A 17,836-nucleotide genomic window follows, 5' to 3' on the forward strand; every position below is an offset into this window, starting at 1 on the left:
GCGCGGTGCGCCCGGCTGCAGCGGCGGCCATTGGAGGGTGAACCAACGGCAAAAGGAAGACCTTTCTCTCTCTGTCTCTCTCTCTCACTGTCCACTCTGCCTGTCAAAAAAAAAAAAATAAATAAATATGAGTTTTGAAATATTTTCTAGCCTTTTCTAGCTGCCATAAACATGTAATATGACATTGTCTTAATATTCCTAATATGAATGTGTAGTCTAATATTATTTTATATGCAAAATTATAGGCATTATATAAAGAAGGAATGGTTCCAGACATATCCATTAAACAAATTTTACAATAAAAATTGTATAACCTCTGTATATGGGATTTCTTTTTAAAGATTTATTTTATTTATTTGAAAGAGTTACAGAGAAAGGTAGAGACAGAGAGAGAGGTCTTCCATCTGCTAGTTCATTCCCCAGATGGCTGCAATGGAACCCAAGTACTTCACTGCTTTCACAGGCACATGAGCAGGGAACTGGATCAGTAGCAGAACAACTGGAACTTGAAACTACAGGCTCATATGGGATTCCAATGTTGAAAGTGGCAGCTTAGGGCCGGCACTGCGGCTCACTTGGCTAATCCTCCGCCTGTGGTGCCGGCACACCGGGTTCTAGTCCCGGTTGGGGCGCTGGATTCTGTCCTGGTTGCTCCTCCTCCAGTCCAGCTCTCTGCTGTGGCCCAGGAAGGCAGTGGAGGATGGCCCAAGTGCTTGGGCCCTGTACCCGCATGGGAGACCAGGAGGAAGCATGGGAGAACAAGGAGCTTTTTCCGGGTCTCTCACGTGAGTGCAGGGGCCCAAGGACTTGGGCCATCTTCTACTGCTTTCCTAGGCCATAGCAGAGAGCTGGATCAGAAGTGGAGCAGCCGGGACTCAAAACCAGCCCCCATATGGGATGCCAGCCCTTCAGGCAGTGGCTGTACCTGCTATGCCATAGTGCCAGCCCCTGCCTTTTTTTTTTTTTAAGATTTATTTATTTTGAAAGTCATGGTAACACGAAAGATCCTCCATCAGCTGTTTTACTCCCCAGTGGCTAGTGCTGGGCCAGGCACTGAACCCAGGAGTCAGGAGCTTCATCCAGTCTCCCATTTGGGTGGTGCAGGGGTCCAGATACTTGCTCCATTTTTTGCTGCATTTTCCATGCCACATTCCCAGGGAGCTGGATCGGAAGTGGAGCAGCCAGGACACAAACCTGTGCCCAAATGGGATGCCGTTGTTACAGGTGGTGGTTTTATCTACTGTACCACAATGCTGGCCGCACACTACAGTTTTTGAGTACATTATAAATAGCAGCATTTATAGTTAAGAGAAAAAGAAACAGCCTGGCTTTGATGAAGAAATTGAAGTGTTGCTTCTGTTATTTCTTCGAGTGAAGAACATGAAGCTGTACTGGAAAGAAATTTGAAACCTTTGACATTTTCTTCAATTCCACTCTGGGTAAATGCCTGTTGACCTCTAAAATAATAGGAATTCAGTAGTCGAATAAAGCAGTTTGGGGAAAAATTTGCCAATTCACTCTGTTAACTATTAAAAATACTTGATTAGGAACAGCTAAGTATAAAATGGTTGTTTGAACTTTAAAAGTCACAGATGTAGGCTGTGATATAGTGGCACTGTTTTTAATATAATTTTTATTTAAAAATAGTTTCTTAGAAAATTTAACTAGCTGATTTTACAGTTTTAGAAATCAAAGACTTGCTTCATTTTCTTCTGTAGGCAGTATTTCGTAGTAAAAAAGAGGCCAAAAGGTTCATTTTTAAAGTATATAAATATGCTATTCTGAAGTTTACTGTGTAACCTTTGAGTAGCTAAGCATTTTATCAAACTGTTACTATTTGGTGGCATTGTTGCTTTAGACATTTTTGAACAGTTAGTTACCATATTATTGGGAAGTTGAAAAAGTTATATCTTTCACCTACTGTTGAATAATCTAGTTATGAGAGAATGTCTAACATTTTATGAACTATTGATTGCAGGTACATGTTTATGAAATCTGTTCATTTCTTTACAAGCCTTTTAGAGACATTATAATAAAAATTACTTTATTTGCTTAATCAGACTAATTTTTTAATGGGGGGTTCTTAACCTTTCATTGATGGTTACTAAAATTTCTCTTTCAGACGGCACATGGCTACATCTTGTTTTTTCATATTACATCTGCAAGAGGGGACAAGTACCTTTATGAACCAGTGTATCCCAAGTAAGTTTGTTGGCTTTCATTTTTTTATTTGATTTAAATGCTTTATATTCAGAAATTATAACAGTTTTGTGTTGTCTGATGTGATTGAAATAAAGCTCAGCCTGTGATTCTAAAATGTGTTTCAGTTTTGAAGATTTTTGTATAGTTTGGAAGACTAACATCGAAAAGTATAGGGTACCTTTATGGAAAATGAGCATTAAGAAAGTAATATGCCTGGATTGCAAAATTTATTCACATCAAAATTACCTTTTAATTCCATTTTCCCTGGAATTTTTGAAGTACCCTTATGTAGATAAAATTTTTATATCATAGATTTAGGAACTATCTAGGTTTTCTTGATGGTCCAGCCATAGTGTTTGTAACAGTATAGCATTAACTGAAGTATTAGTTGTGTGCATTTTTAATGAGGAGATTAATTAATTTTTTCAGTAGAAGGTCTAAACAAAGCCTTTTTGACATAAAAATCTATTCCTTAAAATAAGGACATTGTGATGTATTTAGAAATTTTTGAGTAATATAAATCTCCCAGTGATAGTTTTGTGAGCCTTTTGAAGAAGAGATGTTGTAATGTCTGAAATTTTTTCTTGAGTATTTTGAACTACTGTATCATCTCCTTTCACTGCTTGATTTTAGATACTCAGAATCAACTTAATGTGTTGGTTAATTTTTATTACTATGGGTGGAATAGGGAAACAGTTTCTCTTGAGACAGGTAAAATATTGTTTTTTGTATTAGAGTTCAGTATGATTTGTATGTTTACAGTGTTTTAGAATAGCATTTTTTCCTTTCTAAATTTATAAAACAAAAATTGTGAGGTAGTGTTACTATACACCACTTAGTCCACTTTCCCTGTTTATTATCATATTAGTATATTTGACCCAAGTAATAAGCCACACCCAGCTTTCTTTCCTTTTCTTAATCAAAAAAAGAATTTTGAGATTCCTTTTTTGTACTCCAGAGAAAATTTAAAAAACTTCTGACCTGATTCTGATACTGCAGGGGATGCCACTTGAGAGTCCTGACAATGCATAAACGTATGCTTCACTGTGTACAGTAAGATAGAGGACTAAAGAAAGAACATTAATCTGTTTATAATTTGGGATTTTTTTCTGTATATTGAAGAGATTGAGTTTCAGTGCCTGGGCTCAACAAAACATGCATTACCTCAGAGAAGCATAAATAGAAGTTAAACAGCTAGGCTTTGGTGTCAGATAGACCTGGAATTGAATGTCAGCTCTGCTGTTTATAAGCTGTGTGACCTCTTCCAAGTTATTTAATGTTGTCAAGAACTAGTTGCTTCATCTGTAGGATGTGATAACAGTGGTAATCAGTTAATAAAATAGATGAGATCATCTATATGTAAAGCTTAGATAAGTACTTGGTGTATGGGGAAATTAATAAAAGATAACTTGTTATCACTAATGTGTTATTTCTTTCACCAAATTTTTACCTCATTTCTAAGATTCAAGTGATATATATTTATTTGATAGTGTACCTTTTTGCCAGTGTGTAACTTTTGGTAACTTCTACAGAAAAACCAAATAAAATCTGTTCTCTGAAAACAATTTCACAGCTTAGAATCAGGCTGTTATGTATTTGTGTGCTTTAGTCTAGCAAATTTCTTAGTTTTTCTTCAGAACCCATTCATAAAATAGTAATGAAAATACCTTCTTTAGTTGCTAGAAAGATTATATGAATTCTCATTTTTAAAATCTGAAAAATAGTGGTGATATAAGGATTTGAGGAGACTTTAAAAAATGATTGTGGCAGTAGTCATTTTTGTCATGTGCCAGTGTAAATACTTATATAGTCCAAGACACTATTCTAAGCAATTTTTTTCAAAATATTTTATTTATTTATTTGAGAGGTAGAGTTACAGACAGTGAGAGGGATAGACAGAGACAAAGGTCTTCCTTCCATTTGTTCACTCCTCAAATGGCCTCAACGGCTGGAGCTGCACCAATCTGAAGCCAGGAGCCAGGAGTTTCTTCCGGGTCTCCCACGTGGGTGCAGGGGCTCAAGCACTTGGCTCGTCTTCCACTGCTTTCCCAGGCCACAGCAGAGAGCTGGATCAGGAGAGGAGCAGCTGGGACTAGACTGGCGCCCATATGGGATGCTGGCGCCGAAGGCAGAGAATTAACCTACTGTGCCTCGGCGCCGGCCCCCTAAGCAATTTTTTAATGTTTGATTAATCCCTACAGCAACCTTGTGGAGTAGTTAGGTCTAATTACTACTGCAGAGAGAGGACAACTAATTCACACCTAGTTGCACACTAATGAGTTCCTCAGCCAGGATTCAGCATAAATGTAAGTAGCACCAAATTCTGTGCCTTTAACCATTAATACTCTACTGGTTTTGCCTCAACCCTGATTGTTTCCCAGCCAGCCATCTACTACTTTGGGATTTATTTGTGGATTGGTGAATGGGAAAAAGGAGAAATGATTTGGAGTGTATAATAATCCTAAAAAAATAGAGGTACCCTGGGAGGCAGTGGATGATGACTCAAGTGCTTAGGTCCCTGCCACCCATGTGTGAGACCTAGGTTGAGTTCTGAACTACTGGTTTAAGCCTGCTCTGATCAGGGTGTTGCAGGCATTTGGGGAATGAACTAGTGCATGTAAGATCTTCATATGACTGTCTGTGGTTATTTTTCAATATGAAAATAAATTAAATTTGATGTGACTTAGCAGATGTCTCTATCAAATCATGTAAGTTTCTCCTGCAGAGAAGCTTCAGTTTTGAAGGGGTAAATTACAATGAAGCTAGAAATTGCTAATCTTAAGTTATTCTCTTCTTCCTTTAGAGCTAGCATTAACTCATTAACTGGTAAAAAAAAAGTTTCTTAATTTGATCAAATGTATTTGTGTGTGTGTGTGTGTGTGTGTGTGTGTGTGTTGGGGGAAGCAGAGTAAAGTAGCCAGGAGCTTTTGGGTCTCCCATGTGGGTACAGGGGTCCAATTGCTTGGGCCATCTTCCACTGCCTTCCCAGGCCACCAGCAGGGAGCTGGATTGGAAGTGGAGCAGCTGGTATTTGAACTGGCACCCATATAGGATGCCAGTGCCGCAGGTGGAGGCTTAACCTACTGTGCCACAGTGCAGTATTATGCTGATTCCTAGCTGTGGTACTCATTAGTGTGCAACTAGGTGTGAATTAGTTTATATAATAATTAGACCTAACTACTTCACAAGGTTTCTGCAAGGATTCATCAAACATTAAAAATTGCTTAGGGGGCCGGCGCCGAGGCACAGTAGGTTAATTCTCTGCCTTCAGCGCCAGCATCCCATATGGGTGCCGGTTCTAGTCTCGGCTACTCCTCTTCCAATCCAGCTCTCTGCTGTGGCCTAGGAAAGCAGTGAAAGATGGCCCAAGTCCTTGGGCTCCTGCACCCACATGGGAGATCAGGAGGAGGCACCTGGCTTCTGGCTTCAGATTGGTGCAGCTCTGGCCATTGCAGCCATTTGAGGAGTGAACCAATGGAAGGAAGACCTTTGTCCCTCTCACTGTAACTCTGCCTCTCAAATAAATAAATAAAATATTTTGAAAAAATTGCTTAGAATAGTGTCTTGGACTACATAAGTATTTACATTGGCACATGACAAAAATGACAACTACTGTCACAATCATGTTTTAAAGTCTCCTCAAATCCTTATATCACCACTATTTTTCAGATTTTAAAAATGAGAATTCATATAATCCTTCTAGCAACTAAAGAAGGTATTTAGAAGCTATATTTTAGATGCATTAAACTCACAATTCCTGTTAATTCAGTGCCTCTGTTTATTTTTTTTACTGTACTAAATATGCCTTTTCTGCTATCTTTTTCATGCACATGACCTATTTGACTTAGTTTTTAAGCTCAGGTCAAACATCTTTTCTACTCTATAATGCTTGTGCCCTCAACTCTCTTATCCTCCCTTATACTCAAGAGATACCTGACCCTCACATGTACTCCCATGGCATACACTGATAATCTATGAATGCTTTCTTATTTAAAGGAATCAATAAGGGTATATGAAGATAAAAGGTGAAAATGTGAAACTGATCTGAAATTTTATATTCTACTTGAATTTCACTCTCCAGTCGTCCTATATCTCTTGGGTAAATAAATACCTAGGAATAGAATTGCAAGTTCATATCACATGTCTAGTAATTTTATATTGAATGCTGGATATTATATTACATTATTGATTTCCTGATTTTGTTTTTTTCTTTAAAGCATGTTAAAGTTTGTATGGATGGCAGTTAGGTTATTTGAAGAATTTTTTTGGATGTTTTGAGGCTTTTTGGTATGCATAGCTTAGTGTTTGGTAAAACTCAGGAACTCGGGTTTCCAGAGCTTTTTGTCTGTATGACTGCTACCTCTCTGGTACTCTGCTCCACAAATAGCTGCTTCAGCATCCTTGAACTGCAGTCTTTTTGTCCTCAATATAATGTGGCTGCCATACTGGGCTTGGGTTTTGCTGCCTTATATGACAGTCTGGAAAGTTACTTCCTTCAGAAAATTTTATGTCCTTTTACTCAACGTAGCAGTAATGTGCTTGCTGCTATCTAATGTCTGAATACAATTGTTTCATATATTTTGTGGAGTTTTTTTGGTTTGTTTCCAGAGGGCTACTCTCTGAATAGAATACTAAAGCGACCATCTTTGTGTCCATCAGTGTGCTTAAACAGTTTCCAATCTTTTTACACTGGAGTATATTTAAGCACACCAACACATCATTATTTTTGTTTCATCCATAAATACTTAATTATGGGCATTCCAGTAAGCAATTATATTATTTACAATTGATGAAAAATAATTTACAGAGTTTAGGGGAAAGAAGCCATTTCAGCCTGTCCAGAACCATTGTTGGAGAACAAGTGTCACCTGTGGCTGCCAGAACTTCCTAGATCATGTTTGGCACATTCCAGAATCAAAAATCTTAAGATTTGGAAATTTGGAGTGGAATTAATCCTTTTTATCTTCATCGAACATTTATTGTGTGTTTAATCTCATTTATGAGACACTAGCCATACATTGTTGCTGAAGAGATAAAAGATTTTTTTTTTTTAATTTTTGACAGGCAGAGTGGACAGTGAGAGAGAGAGAGAGAGAGAGAGAGACAGAGAGAAAGGTCTTCCTTTGCCATTGGTTCATCCTCCAATGGCCACCGCGGCCAGCACGCTGTGGCCGGCACACCGCACTGATCCGAAGGCAGGAGCCAGGTGCTTCTCCTGGTCTCCCATGGGGTGCAGGGCCCAAGCACTTGGGCCATCCTCCACTGCACCCCCCGGGCCACAGCAGAGAGCTGGCCTGGAAGAGGGGCAACCGGGACAGAATCTGGCTCCCCGACCGGGACTAGAACCCGGTGTGCTGGCTCCACAGGCAGAGGATTAGCCTATTGAGCCGCGGCGCCGGCCTAGAGATATAAGATTTTATGAGCAAGTATTTAAGGTTAATGGCAGTGTAAAATCAACAAATTCCAAGTGACTGAATGTCATGAAAAAACCTAATAGTATTTCAGGGGAAGTATTCTCTTGTCCAGGTAAGTTTTGTAGCTAAGGAAGGTAGTGCTGTAAACTTGGAAATTAAGATAAGCCTTAGGTAGGTTGTATTGCAGAGAAAAACATGGTATAATTAATTGTACTCTGGAAGTTTCTGTGCCCCTACTCCAAATGCATCAAATTATCTGACACATTATTTTCCCATGCGGGCATTTTGGTTTTTTTGAGATATGCACAGTGTAGTTTATTCACATCAAAGCCTATTGAATTAAATTGTGTAGTGTGATTTTTTTTTTTTTTATTTTGATAGAGTTAGTGAGATAGAGACACACACACAGAGATAGGTCTTCCTTCTGTTGGTTCACCCCCAAGATGGCCGCCACAGCCAGGAGCCAGGTGCTTCCTCCTGGTCTCCCATGCAGGTGCAGGGGCCCAAGCACTTAGGCCATCCTCCACTGCCTTCCAGGGCCACAGCACAGAGCTGGACTGGAAGAGGAGCAACTGGGACTCGAACCTGGCGCCCACATGGGATGCCGGTACTGCAGGTGGAGGATTACCAAGTGAGCCATGGCACCAGCCCCTGTGTAGTGTGTTTTCTATGTCACTTGGTTTAGTTCTCTAAGAGATACTTGACATGCATTGGAGGCAACCTCCTTATTTTTCTTTTAAGACTTCTCTATGATTTTTATGATACATTTGAGGGCAGTATTGTTTGATTTGGGGATTTTATCAATTTTATGGGAAATTTCTCCCTATTGAAGGCTATGGGAACTTTGGCTAGTTTGTCTCATAGAAGCATTTCATTTTTCATTCCCCTTTAGGGGTCAACCACTGACAGTACCTTCTCTTTGCTGAGAAGGTAGAGGCTTAACCTGCTACACCATACTGCAAGCCCCTAGAATTCTTAAATATAAACTCCATTGGATATTTAAGACAATTTATATGTGTTCAGAAAAGAAGACAATTTCTGCTTCTTTGACTGTGACGTTTTAGAGTGACTTAGAATGTAAAGTATGACAAAACCTTAAAAAGTTTTTAGAAGGGGCCAGCTTGCGGCAAATATGGTGAAGCCACTCCCAGCAATGCCGGCATACCTTTTGGGTGCTGGTTCTTGTCCTGGCTACTCCACTTCTGATCTAACTCTCTGCTAATGGCCTGGGAAAAGCAGGAAAGATGGCCCAAAGGTTTGGGCCCTTGCCACCCATGTGGCAGATACAGGTGAAGCTACTGGCTCCTGACTTCAGCCTGGCCCAGCTCTGGCCTTTGCAGCCATCTGGAGAGTGAGCCAATGGATGGACGATCACTCTCTCTGTCTGACTCTGTCTTTCAAAATAAATAAGTACACCCCCCCCCTTTTTAAAGAAGTTACTAAAAAATACAAATGATCTTGTTCAAAAGCATTTCTGAAATTGAATCATGTATCAGATGTAAGCAGTCACAGGGACTGGGCACTTTAGCAGAGTAGTCATTTGTACACTACTTGCAAACCAGTTGTTTGCAAAGATAACTTCTTTAATACTGATAAACCTTTAATACTTTTATTTATTTACATTATCATTATTTACTCAGCTGTAATATTTGCTAGTTTAAATCAAGTTAATTTTACAGTAGTATTCAAGCTTAAATGTTTATTTTATATACTTTAAATGAATGAACAAAAATCTATTAAAAGTTGTCTAGAGAAAGATTACTCAAGTAGTAAGAGTAAGATCTACTTCATAAATTGATTTAACAAATCTGATGTAAATATTTTGTAAATTGAGTGTAGCTGGGTTTGTCAAATCTTGGATTTTTGCTATAATCTCAGTTTTCTCAATTTTGTGCTGTCCAGTTTAATTCTGAAAGTATGTTGTGTTTTACATACTGAAATTAATGAATTTACTAAAGTTAAACTTTAATACATATTTGGAAGTATTCTCTTAAGCAAGCCAAATTGTCTACTTGAAGTCATTCTAGCTAGCCAGTGACATAATATAAATGTAAATCTCTTGACTTTGAGAACCACAACTTAGAATATGTTATCACACAGTTGATCAGAGACTGCATTAAGAAAAAAAAATTGTTTTTCAAGAATACTTAAACAAATGGTACTTAATCACTATTTCCTTTATTCATCAGCAATTTTATTTAAAGAACTTTAAAAATTTATCAAGTGAAGAAAGAGACTAGTATTTAATTAAAATTTAAGATAAGGTATCCTTTTATATCCATTAAACAGGCATTCTTAACTTTTTTTATTTTTTTTTAGGTCTTATCTTTATTGGTCTTTCTCCTCTTAGGTCCTGAATTCTCCTGGGCTGCCTGAGTACCCGCCAGCCTGCACCCAGATGCACATGCTTTTCTTGGTTTCCTTTAAAGTTTCTGTTTCTTCTCTCATAAACCCATCATGGATTGAGGGGGGAAGCACCTGATTAAGTAACTTGTGTGCCTGATATTCCCCACCCTTGTCAGAGTTCACTGGCAATAAGTACATTTATAGTGTTTGGTGCAATCATTATCTAGTTCCAGAATTTCTACCTTACTGCAAGTGTAAGTCACAAATCTATTAAGCAGTCACTCTCTTCTCCGGTGCTCCCAGGCCCATATCTCTGTTTGTCTCTATGGACTTGACTATTCTGGATTGTCGCTCCCCCTCTTCGTGGAGGAACGACACAGGACCCTGCGCTGTTCTTTTGTCTGCTCGGCCCTCCCCGGGTTTGCTGCTGGTTCTTCCCAGGTTGGCTACCGTCCCTTCCACCTCCGTGGAAGGGCGGTTCCCCCTGGCCACTTTCCCCACTTCCACGGGGGAGCGGCACACCGCCGGCCGGCTCTCTCGGGGGCTGCACAGGTGTTCCTTCAGATAGATGTTCCTGGTGCATGTTGTCTCTCTCCTCCTTTATAGTCCTCTTCCACCAATCCCAACTCTGCTACCCACACGCCGAGTATGCTGCTCTCCTCCAATCAGGAGTAAGTCCTACAGTTTATTGGTTGAACTGGAGGCAGCTGTGTAGAAGCTGTTTTCTCCCTTCTCAGCGCCATATTGTGGGAGAGCAGATGCATAGAATAAGTCTTAATTCCAGTAACTTAGTCTAGTCCGAGCTGCTCCCCACACTGGATATTTCATATAAATGGAATTATACAATATGTAACCTTTTGTGTCTTCTTTAATTTAGCCTAATGTTTTTGAGTTTCATCTTTGTTTTGGCATGTATCAGTACTTCATTCTTTTTATGGCTGAATAATATTCTGTTGTATGGATATACTGCATTGTGTTTATCATTTTTGTTTTATTTATCAATGAATACTGAGATTGTTCCTACCTTTGGCTGTTGTAGATAGTACTTATGAATATTTGTGTCCAATTTCTGTTTAAAGCCCCATTTTTCGATTCTTTTGGCTATTATACCTGGGAATTAGATTGCTAGAACATGTGGTAATTCTTTAGCTTTTGAGAAACCACCAGACTGTTTTCCCAGATCCATGGTCTCTCCATGGATCTTTGTCAATAATTATTATTTTCCATGATTTTTTATTATCACCATTGTAGTGGATGAAGTGGTATCTCAATATGGTTGTGTAGGTTTTTTTGTTTTGAGAGGTAGAAAGAAACATTCCATCTGCTGGTTCACTACCCAAACATCCACAATGGCTGAGGCTGGGCTGCGGCCTAAGCTTGTAGCCAGGATCACCATTCAGATGGTTCTAAGTGATTTATTTATTTATTTATTTAGTTCAGTGAAATGGAGTTGTTTTATGAGTTCCTCCCCTTTTTGAATTCTCTACTGCTAATGTAGAGAAATATGCTATCTTTCTGTGTTGATCATGTGTCCTGCAACTTTGTTGAATTAATAACTCTAATGACAATTTTTATCGATTTTTTTAAAGGATTTCCTGTTTATACTAACACAGTGTCTTTGAACAGAGATAGTTCTGCTTTTTGTATTCCTATTGGCTGATTTTTCATTTCTTATTCTTGCCTGATCATTTTGTCTAAATTCTAGTATGATGTTGAATAGAAATGATGAAAGCAGCATACTTTTATTTTTTTCTGATTCTAGTGGGAATGTTGTCATTCTTTCACCATTGAGTAAGATGTTAGCTGTTTATTTTTTCATTTATATTCTTTATCATGTTGAAGTAGTTCTTTTCCTAGTTTGTTGTGTTTTTATCATGAAAGAGGATGGATTTTGTCATGCTATTTTTGCTTGAAGATCATGCTCAGATTTTTTTTATAGAGTTATTTTTTATTTGGAAGTTAGACAGAATGGTCTTCCATCTGCTGGTTCATTCCCCAAATGGCCGCAGCAGCCAGAGCTGAGCTGATCCGAAGCCAGGAGGCAGGAACTTCTTCTGCATCTCCCATGTGGGTGCAGGGGCCCAAGGACTTGGGCCATCTTCTTCTGCTTTCTCAGGCCATAGCAGAGAGCTGGATTGGAAGTAGAGCATCCAGGACTCGAACTGGCACCCATATAGGATGCTAACACTGCAGGCTGGGACTTTAACCCACTGTGTCACAGCATTGGTCCCATCAGATATTTTTTTCTTCATTCTATTAATGTGGAGTATTGCATGGATTAATTTTTAATGTTCTGTCACCATTGTATTAAGATAAATCTCACTTGATTATGGTATTCCATCCTTTGTTTGCCACTGGATTTGATTTGCGAATGTATTGTTGAGGATTTTTGCATTTATATTTATAAGGCAAGGCATGTTGGACCATAGTTGTTCTATTGTTGGCATTTTTTGTTGTTTGGCATTGGTGTCAAGGTAATGTTGGCCTTATATAATGAATTAATTGTGTTCAGATTCTATTTCTTTACTAACTTGTCTTGTTTTTCTATGCATTATTGAAAATGGGATACTGAAGCATCTGCAACAATTATTGCCTGTTGCTTTCTCCAGTTCTATCAGTGTTTGTTCCACATATTTTGAGACTCTGTTGTTTGACTCATATCTACCTATGATTATGGTATCTTCTTGCAGAAATGACCATTTTATTTATAAAAATATATGTAATGTATAAATATGACTATAGAAGTCTTTCATTGTCCTCTCAGTTTCTTATTTAAAGTCCATCTTTTCTGTTATTACTACAGCCACACTTACTATTTGCATTGAGTATCTTTTTCTGTCTTCACTTTCAGCCCATTTTTGTGTTTGAATCTGAAATGAGCCTCTTATAGATAACTTATAAATGAAATAATTTATTTTTTAAAACATTGTGACATTTGCCTTTTATTAGAGGCATTTAATCCATTGACATTTGAAGTAATAATGATAAATAAGGACTTAGGCCATTTTACTTTTTGATTTGTATGGGTCTACATCTTTTTCATTCTTAGGTTTCTCCATGACTGCTTTCTTTTTTGTTTGATCTTTTACATTGTACTGTTTTTATTCCTTTATTTCCTTTTCTCTATATTTTATTGATGGTTATGTTGGAGATTATAATTAACACCTCACATATACAACAGACCAGTTTCAATTCATACCAACTTAGCTTTAGTAGTATACCCCCCAAAAAATGCTGCTTACATTTCCATCCCTCTCCTTTAATGTTGTTACAGATTGTGTAACTATTGCTATACACTGATAAGTACTGTTTATGCATTTGTCTTTTACATCATGCAGGAAAACTGGTTTCTGAACCAAAAGTATAATGCTGCTAGCTTATCTATTTTATAGTTACCTTTATCAGTGTTCTTTATTTGCTCACATAGTTTTGAGTTACTAGCTCTTGTCCTTTCACTTCAGCCTAAAGGACTCAACTTTGACATTTCTCCTAGTTGAAGTCTACCTGTGACAAATTCCCTTGTCTTTTTGTGTGCCTGGAAAGTCTTAATTTTTTTTTTTTTGTTTTTGAAGGATACTTTATTCATATATATATATATAATACTTTGTTTACATTTTTACTTTCTGCACTTGAAATATGTCATCTCAGTGCAGTCTCGCCCCCATGATTTGATAAGTTGTCTGTTGACCTTATTAAGGATCCTCTATACATGAAGAGTCACTGACCTTGTTGCTTTTAAGATTATTTGTCTTTGGACAGTTTGAATCTAGTGTATTTCAATGTGGATCTCTTAAAAAATTATCTTTGGAATTTGCTGAGATATTTGGATGTATAGGTTCATGTCTTTATGAAATGTGGAAAATTTTTCAGCCACTGTCTCTTCAAATGTTCTTCTCTTTTCTTGCCTTTAGGACTCATTGCACATACGTTAGTATTGGTGATGTTCCCACAAGTCTCTTAGGTTTTGTTACTTTGTCTTCTTCTCTCCCTCTCTAATTCTCAGACTCCATAGTTAGTAAAATCACTTAAGTGGAGTACTCACAGACTATTTGTTTTGTTTTACTTGACAAAATTCTTAACTGTCAGTAATTTATTTAGTATATTAATAAAGTTTATTGCACAGTTTTGGTTCTAAAATCCTTTTACCATAGGTAACACAAATTACTCTCAAACTTTAAGCTGAAGTCATATGGCCGTACTTAATTTTATGTAGTTAGGAAACCACAGATTGTTTTGTGAGCCCAGATGTGAACAACATAACATTAACAGTCTCTAATTAGCCTATGGACTATACTCCCTCCTCATTCCATCCTCAATCTATTTTTAGCATTCATTCATTATTTCTTTATGCAGAAGTTACATCTCCTGCTCAGCTCTAATAATTAATCAGTTGCTAAGAAGTTGAATTGAAGCCCAGAGACTGAAATGTTAGCTCGTACCCTTGTTACCTTTGTGACCATGAGTAAAGTTCTGAATATTTTCAAGTTGAGATTTCTTTTCTGGAAAAATGGGAATAATCCTCTCAAATTATAAATGATTGCTTCACATGGTATGTGTAGAACATTTTGTACAATATATCATACACAGTAAGTGCTCAATATAATACTATTTTTGTGACATTTAGTGTCCTTCATAATCTGGCTTCAATTTATCCTTCCAGCCTTATCTTCAGTGATTCTTTTCCAACTATCTGATGCTATATTATTGTTGAACTATATGTCATAATAGTTTTGTTAAAGCAAAGATTTTATTAATATAACTTTTACAGTTTTACTGCATTATAGTATGTTTGGAACATAATGGAAACTTCCCTGTGAAGTGTGTTTATAATTTCACAGTAGCAGCTTTTGAGAAATCAGGATTATGTAAATTTGCTTTAAAATTTTTTTTAAAGATTAGTTGAAAAAAAATATATATATATATAGAGAGAGAACTTCCAACCATTGGTTCAATCCGCTGATAGCTGCAATGGAAACTCTGGGCCAGGCTGAATCCAGAGCTGGGAGCTTCATCTGGGTCTCTCATGTGAGTGTAGAGACCCAAGTTTTTGAACCATCTTCTGCTTTTCTCGGAGCATTAGTAGGGAGCTGGTTTGAAAATGGATTCAGGACTGGAACTAGTGCCCATGAGGGATGCTGGCATCACAGGAAGTGACTTTACTTGACACGTCACAGTGCTGGTCTCTTGCTTTAAATGATACATTAATAAACAATAGTATTTACATAAAGAATAGAGGATTTTCAGTTTTAAGGTAATGATGCAAGGTTTTTTTTTTTGTTCGAAAATCAACAAAATAAAAAGTTGTAGTATTACCATCTTTAATGAAAGCTAGAGATATCTCTAACCTTTCAGCTAGAAATTTAATAAGAAAAATGACATACAAATACCATTAAACTTGAATAATCAGATTACTAGAGGAGAACATTCGGAAAACCCTGCAAGACATTGGCATAGGCAAAAACTTACTGGAAAAGACCCCAGAAGTACAAACAATAAAAGCAAAAGAAGACAAATGGGGTTACATCAAGCTAAGAAGGTTTTGCACTACAAAGTAAACACTCAACAAAGTGAAACGGCAACCTACAGAATGGGAGAATATATTTGAAAATTATGTAGCTGATAAAGAATTAATATCCAGGATCTCGAAAGAGCTCAAGAAACTCAACAGCAACAAGACAACAATCCAGTTAAGAAATAGGCAAAGGAGATGAACTGGCGATTTTCAAAAGATAAAATACAAATTGGCCAACAGGCACATGAAAAAAATGCTCAGAATCACTTGCCATAGAGAAATGCAAATAAAAAAACACAGTGAAATATCACCTCACCTCAGTTAGAATGAGTATCATCCAAAAATTAAAAAACAATCCTGGTGAGGGTTTGGGAGGAAAAGGTGCCCTAATCCACCATTGGTAGGAATGTAAACTAGTATAGCCATGTGGAAGACAGTATGGAGATACCTCAGAAATCTGAAAATAGATCCACCAGTGACCCAGCCATCCCACTCCTGGGAATTTACACAAACAAAATGAAATCAGCAGATGAAAGTGTTATCTTTATCCCATGTTTATTGCATTTCAATTCACAATAGCTAAGATACAGAATCAACCCAGATTTCCATTAACTGATGACTGGATAATGAAAATGTTGTATATATACACTATGGAATACTATTCAGCCATAAAAAAGAATGAAATTCCATTAGAATGGATGCAGCTAAATCAGTATACCTAGTGAAATAAGCCAATCTCAAAAAGACAAATACCATGTTTTCTCTGATATGTTGTAACTAATAGAGTAAAAAAAGGTATTTGAGCAGAATTGACATTTTAAGATGTGATTATTGTTTACAGCTCTTTTCTCTACTGTTGAGGAACAGTGTTTTGTTCTTCTTACTGTTGAATTCTTTATTAAGTGGAAGATTAAGCTTTGGATTATAAAATAAACTGAAAGCATGTCTTATAAAAATTAAAGAATAAGAAAGGAAAGAGAAGGGAACATGGGAACATGTGTGGGAGAAAGAACAGGGTGGGAAGTATCACTGTGCTCCTAAACCTGTATTTATGAAATGCATGAAATTTGGTCACCTTATATAAATAAAAATTTATAGAAAAAAATGAAAATTTAGTCTTGAGTGACTAAATACTTAGAGGATACCAGTAGAAAACACTCAAAAAGGCTCAGGAATTAGATGAACTGATGTTACAGTATAGGATTGAGGCAGGGGCCATTGTTAGGGGGATTGTTTGAAAATCTGAATAAGGATTCATATGTTTCCACCTCACAGGAAATGGAACTATATTGTGATTAAACCAGAGGAATTCCCAGCACAGAGCAGGGCAGAGGTGAGATGCTATTCTAAAAATGATGATTAAGTAAAAATTTTAGATAGTAGTTCATCAAGTTGTCTTTCCTTGGTTGACTCCAGACTTCTGTCATTCATATATATCCTAGGCAAGTTTGAGGATACTTCATGGAGAAATTTAACCATCCCAGGAAAACTGCTCAACAAATACTAGTATTTGAAGACTTCCACCCTCCCCCCCCCCACCCCCGCTCTGCCTCCTCAAAAAAAAAAAAAAAAAAAACCCCACAGAAGACACAGCTACAATGAATCTACCAGTTGACAAGCCCAACCTATACATACCTTGAGCTTTTAAGTCATCTTTTAGTTGTTAACCTTTTAAATATGGACAAACAGTCATGGCTTGTTAGCCATCTTCGGAAAATTTCCAATGTAAAGGACAGATGTAAGGTAAAAAAAAAAAAAAAAAAAAGACAAGGCAGAAAATGAAGACACTTAAATAATTGACAACCTTAGGCAAATACTGCATAATGAAACAAAACAGGATGCTTTAAGAAAAAAAAGTGTTGGGGAAGGAGTGGTGTGGGGGGCATGTTGTGATACAACAGGTTAAGGGGCTATTTGGAACACTCACATCTCATATCAGAGTGCCAAGTTCAAGTCTGGTTATTATGCTTTGATCCATCTTCCTACTAATGCACATCCTAGGAGGCAGCCAGTGGTGGCCCAATTGCTTGGAGACTGCCACCTGGGTGAGAGACCCAGATGGAGTTCCTGACTCCTGGCTTCAGCCTGGCCCAGAGCAGGGTCTTGTTGCAGGCGTTTGGGGAGTGAACCAGTGGATAGAAGATATATTTCTGTCTCTATGTCTGTCTCTGTCTCTCTCTGTCACTCTTTCAAATGTTAAAGAAAATCTTTTTCTGAAAATGAAAAAATGGGGTGGGTGATAGAGTTCTTGGGATGAAAATTACAAAGCAGAAGTACATTCAGCAAAAGTGTTGAAAGATGCAGAAAACAGACAAAAATTAGAGAGAAAGGAGAAAATTATAGGTTAAATTTCTGTATCTAA

General features: G+C 37.5%; 1 protein-coding gene across 7 annotated transcripts in view; it reads left to right on the forward strand.

Moving 5' to 3' along the window:
* The window catches only part of RIC1 (RIC1 homolog, RAB6A GEF complex partner 1), a 185,700-nt gene that overhangs the window by 70,997 nt on the left and 96,867 nt on the right, over positions 1-17,836 (forward strand). For all 7 annotated transcript variants that reach the window (XM_070051800.1, XM_070051792.1, XM_008255104.4 and 4 more), the window contains one exon: positions 2,123-2,202. In XM_070051800.1, coding sequence (XP_069907901.1) covers positions 2,123-2,202 — 80 coding nt within the window. The remainder of the gene's footprint in view (positions 1-2,122; positions 2,203-17,836) is intronic.

The sequence above is a fragment of the Oryctolagus cuniculus genome, chromosome 1 (genome assembly GCF_964237555.1).
Source record: "Oryctolagus cuniculus chromosome 1, mOryCun1.1, whole genome shotgun sequence".
Lineage (NCBI taxonomy): Eukaryota > Metazoa > Chordata > Mammalia > Lagomorpha > Leporidae > Oryctolagus > Oryctolagus cuniculus.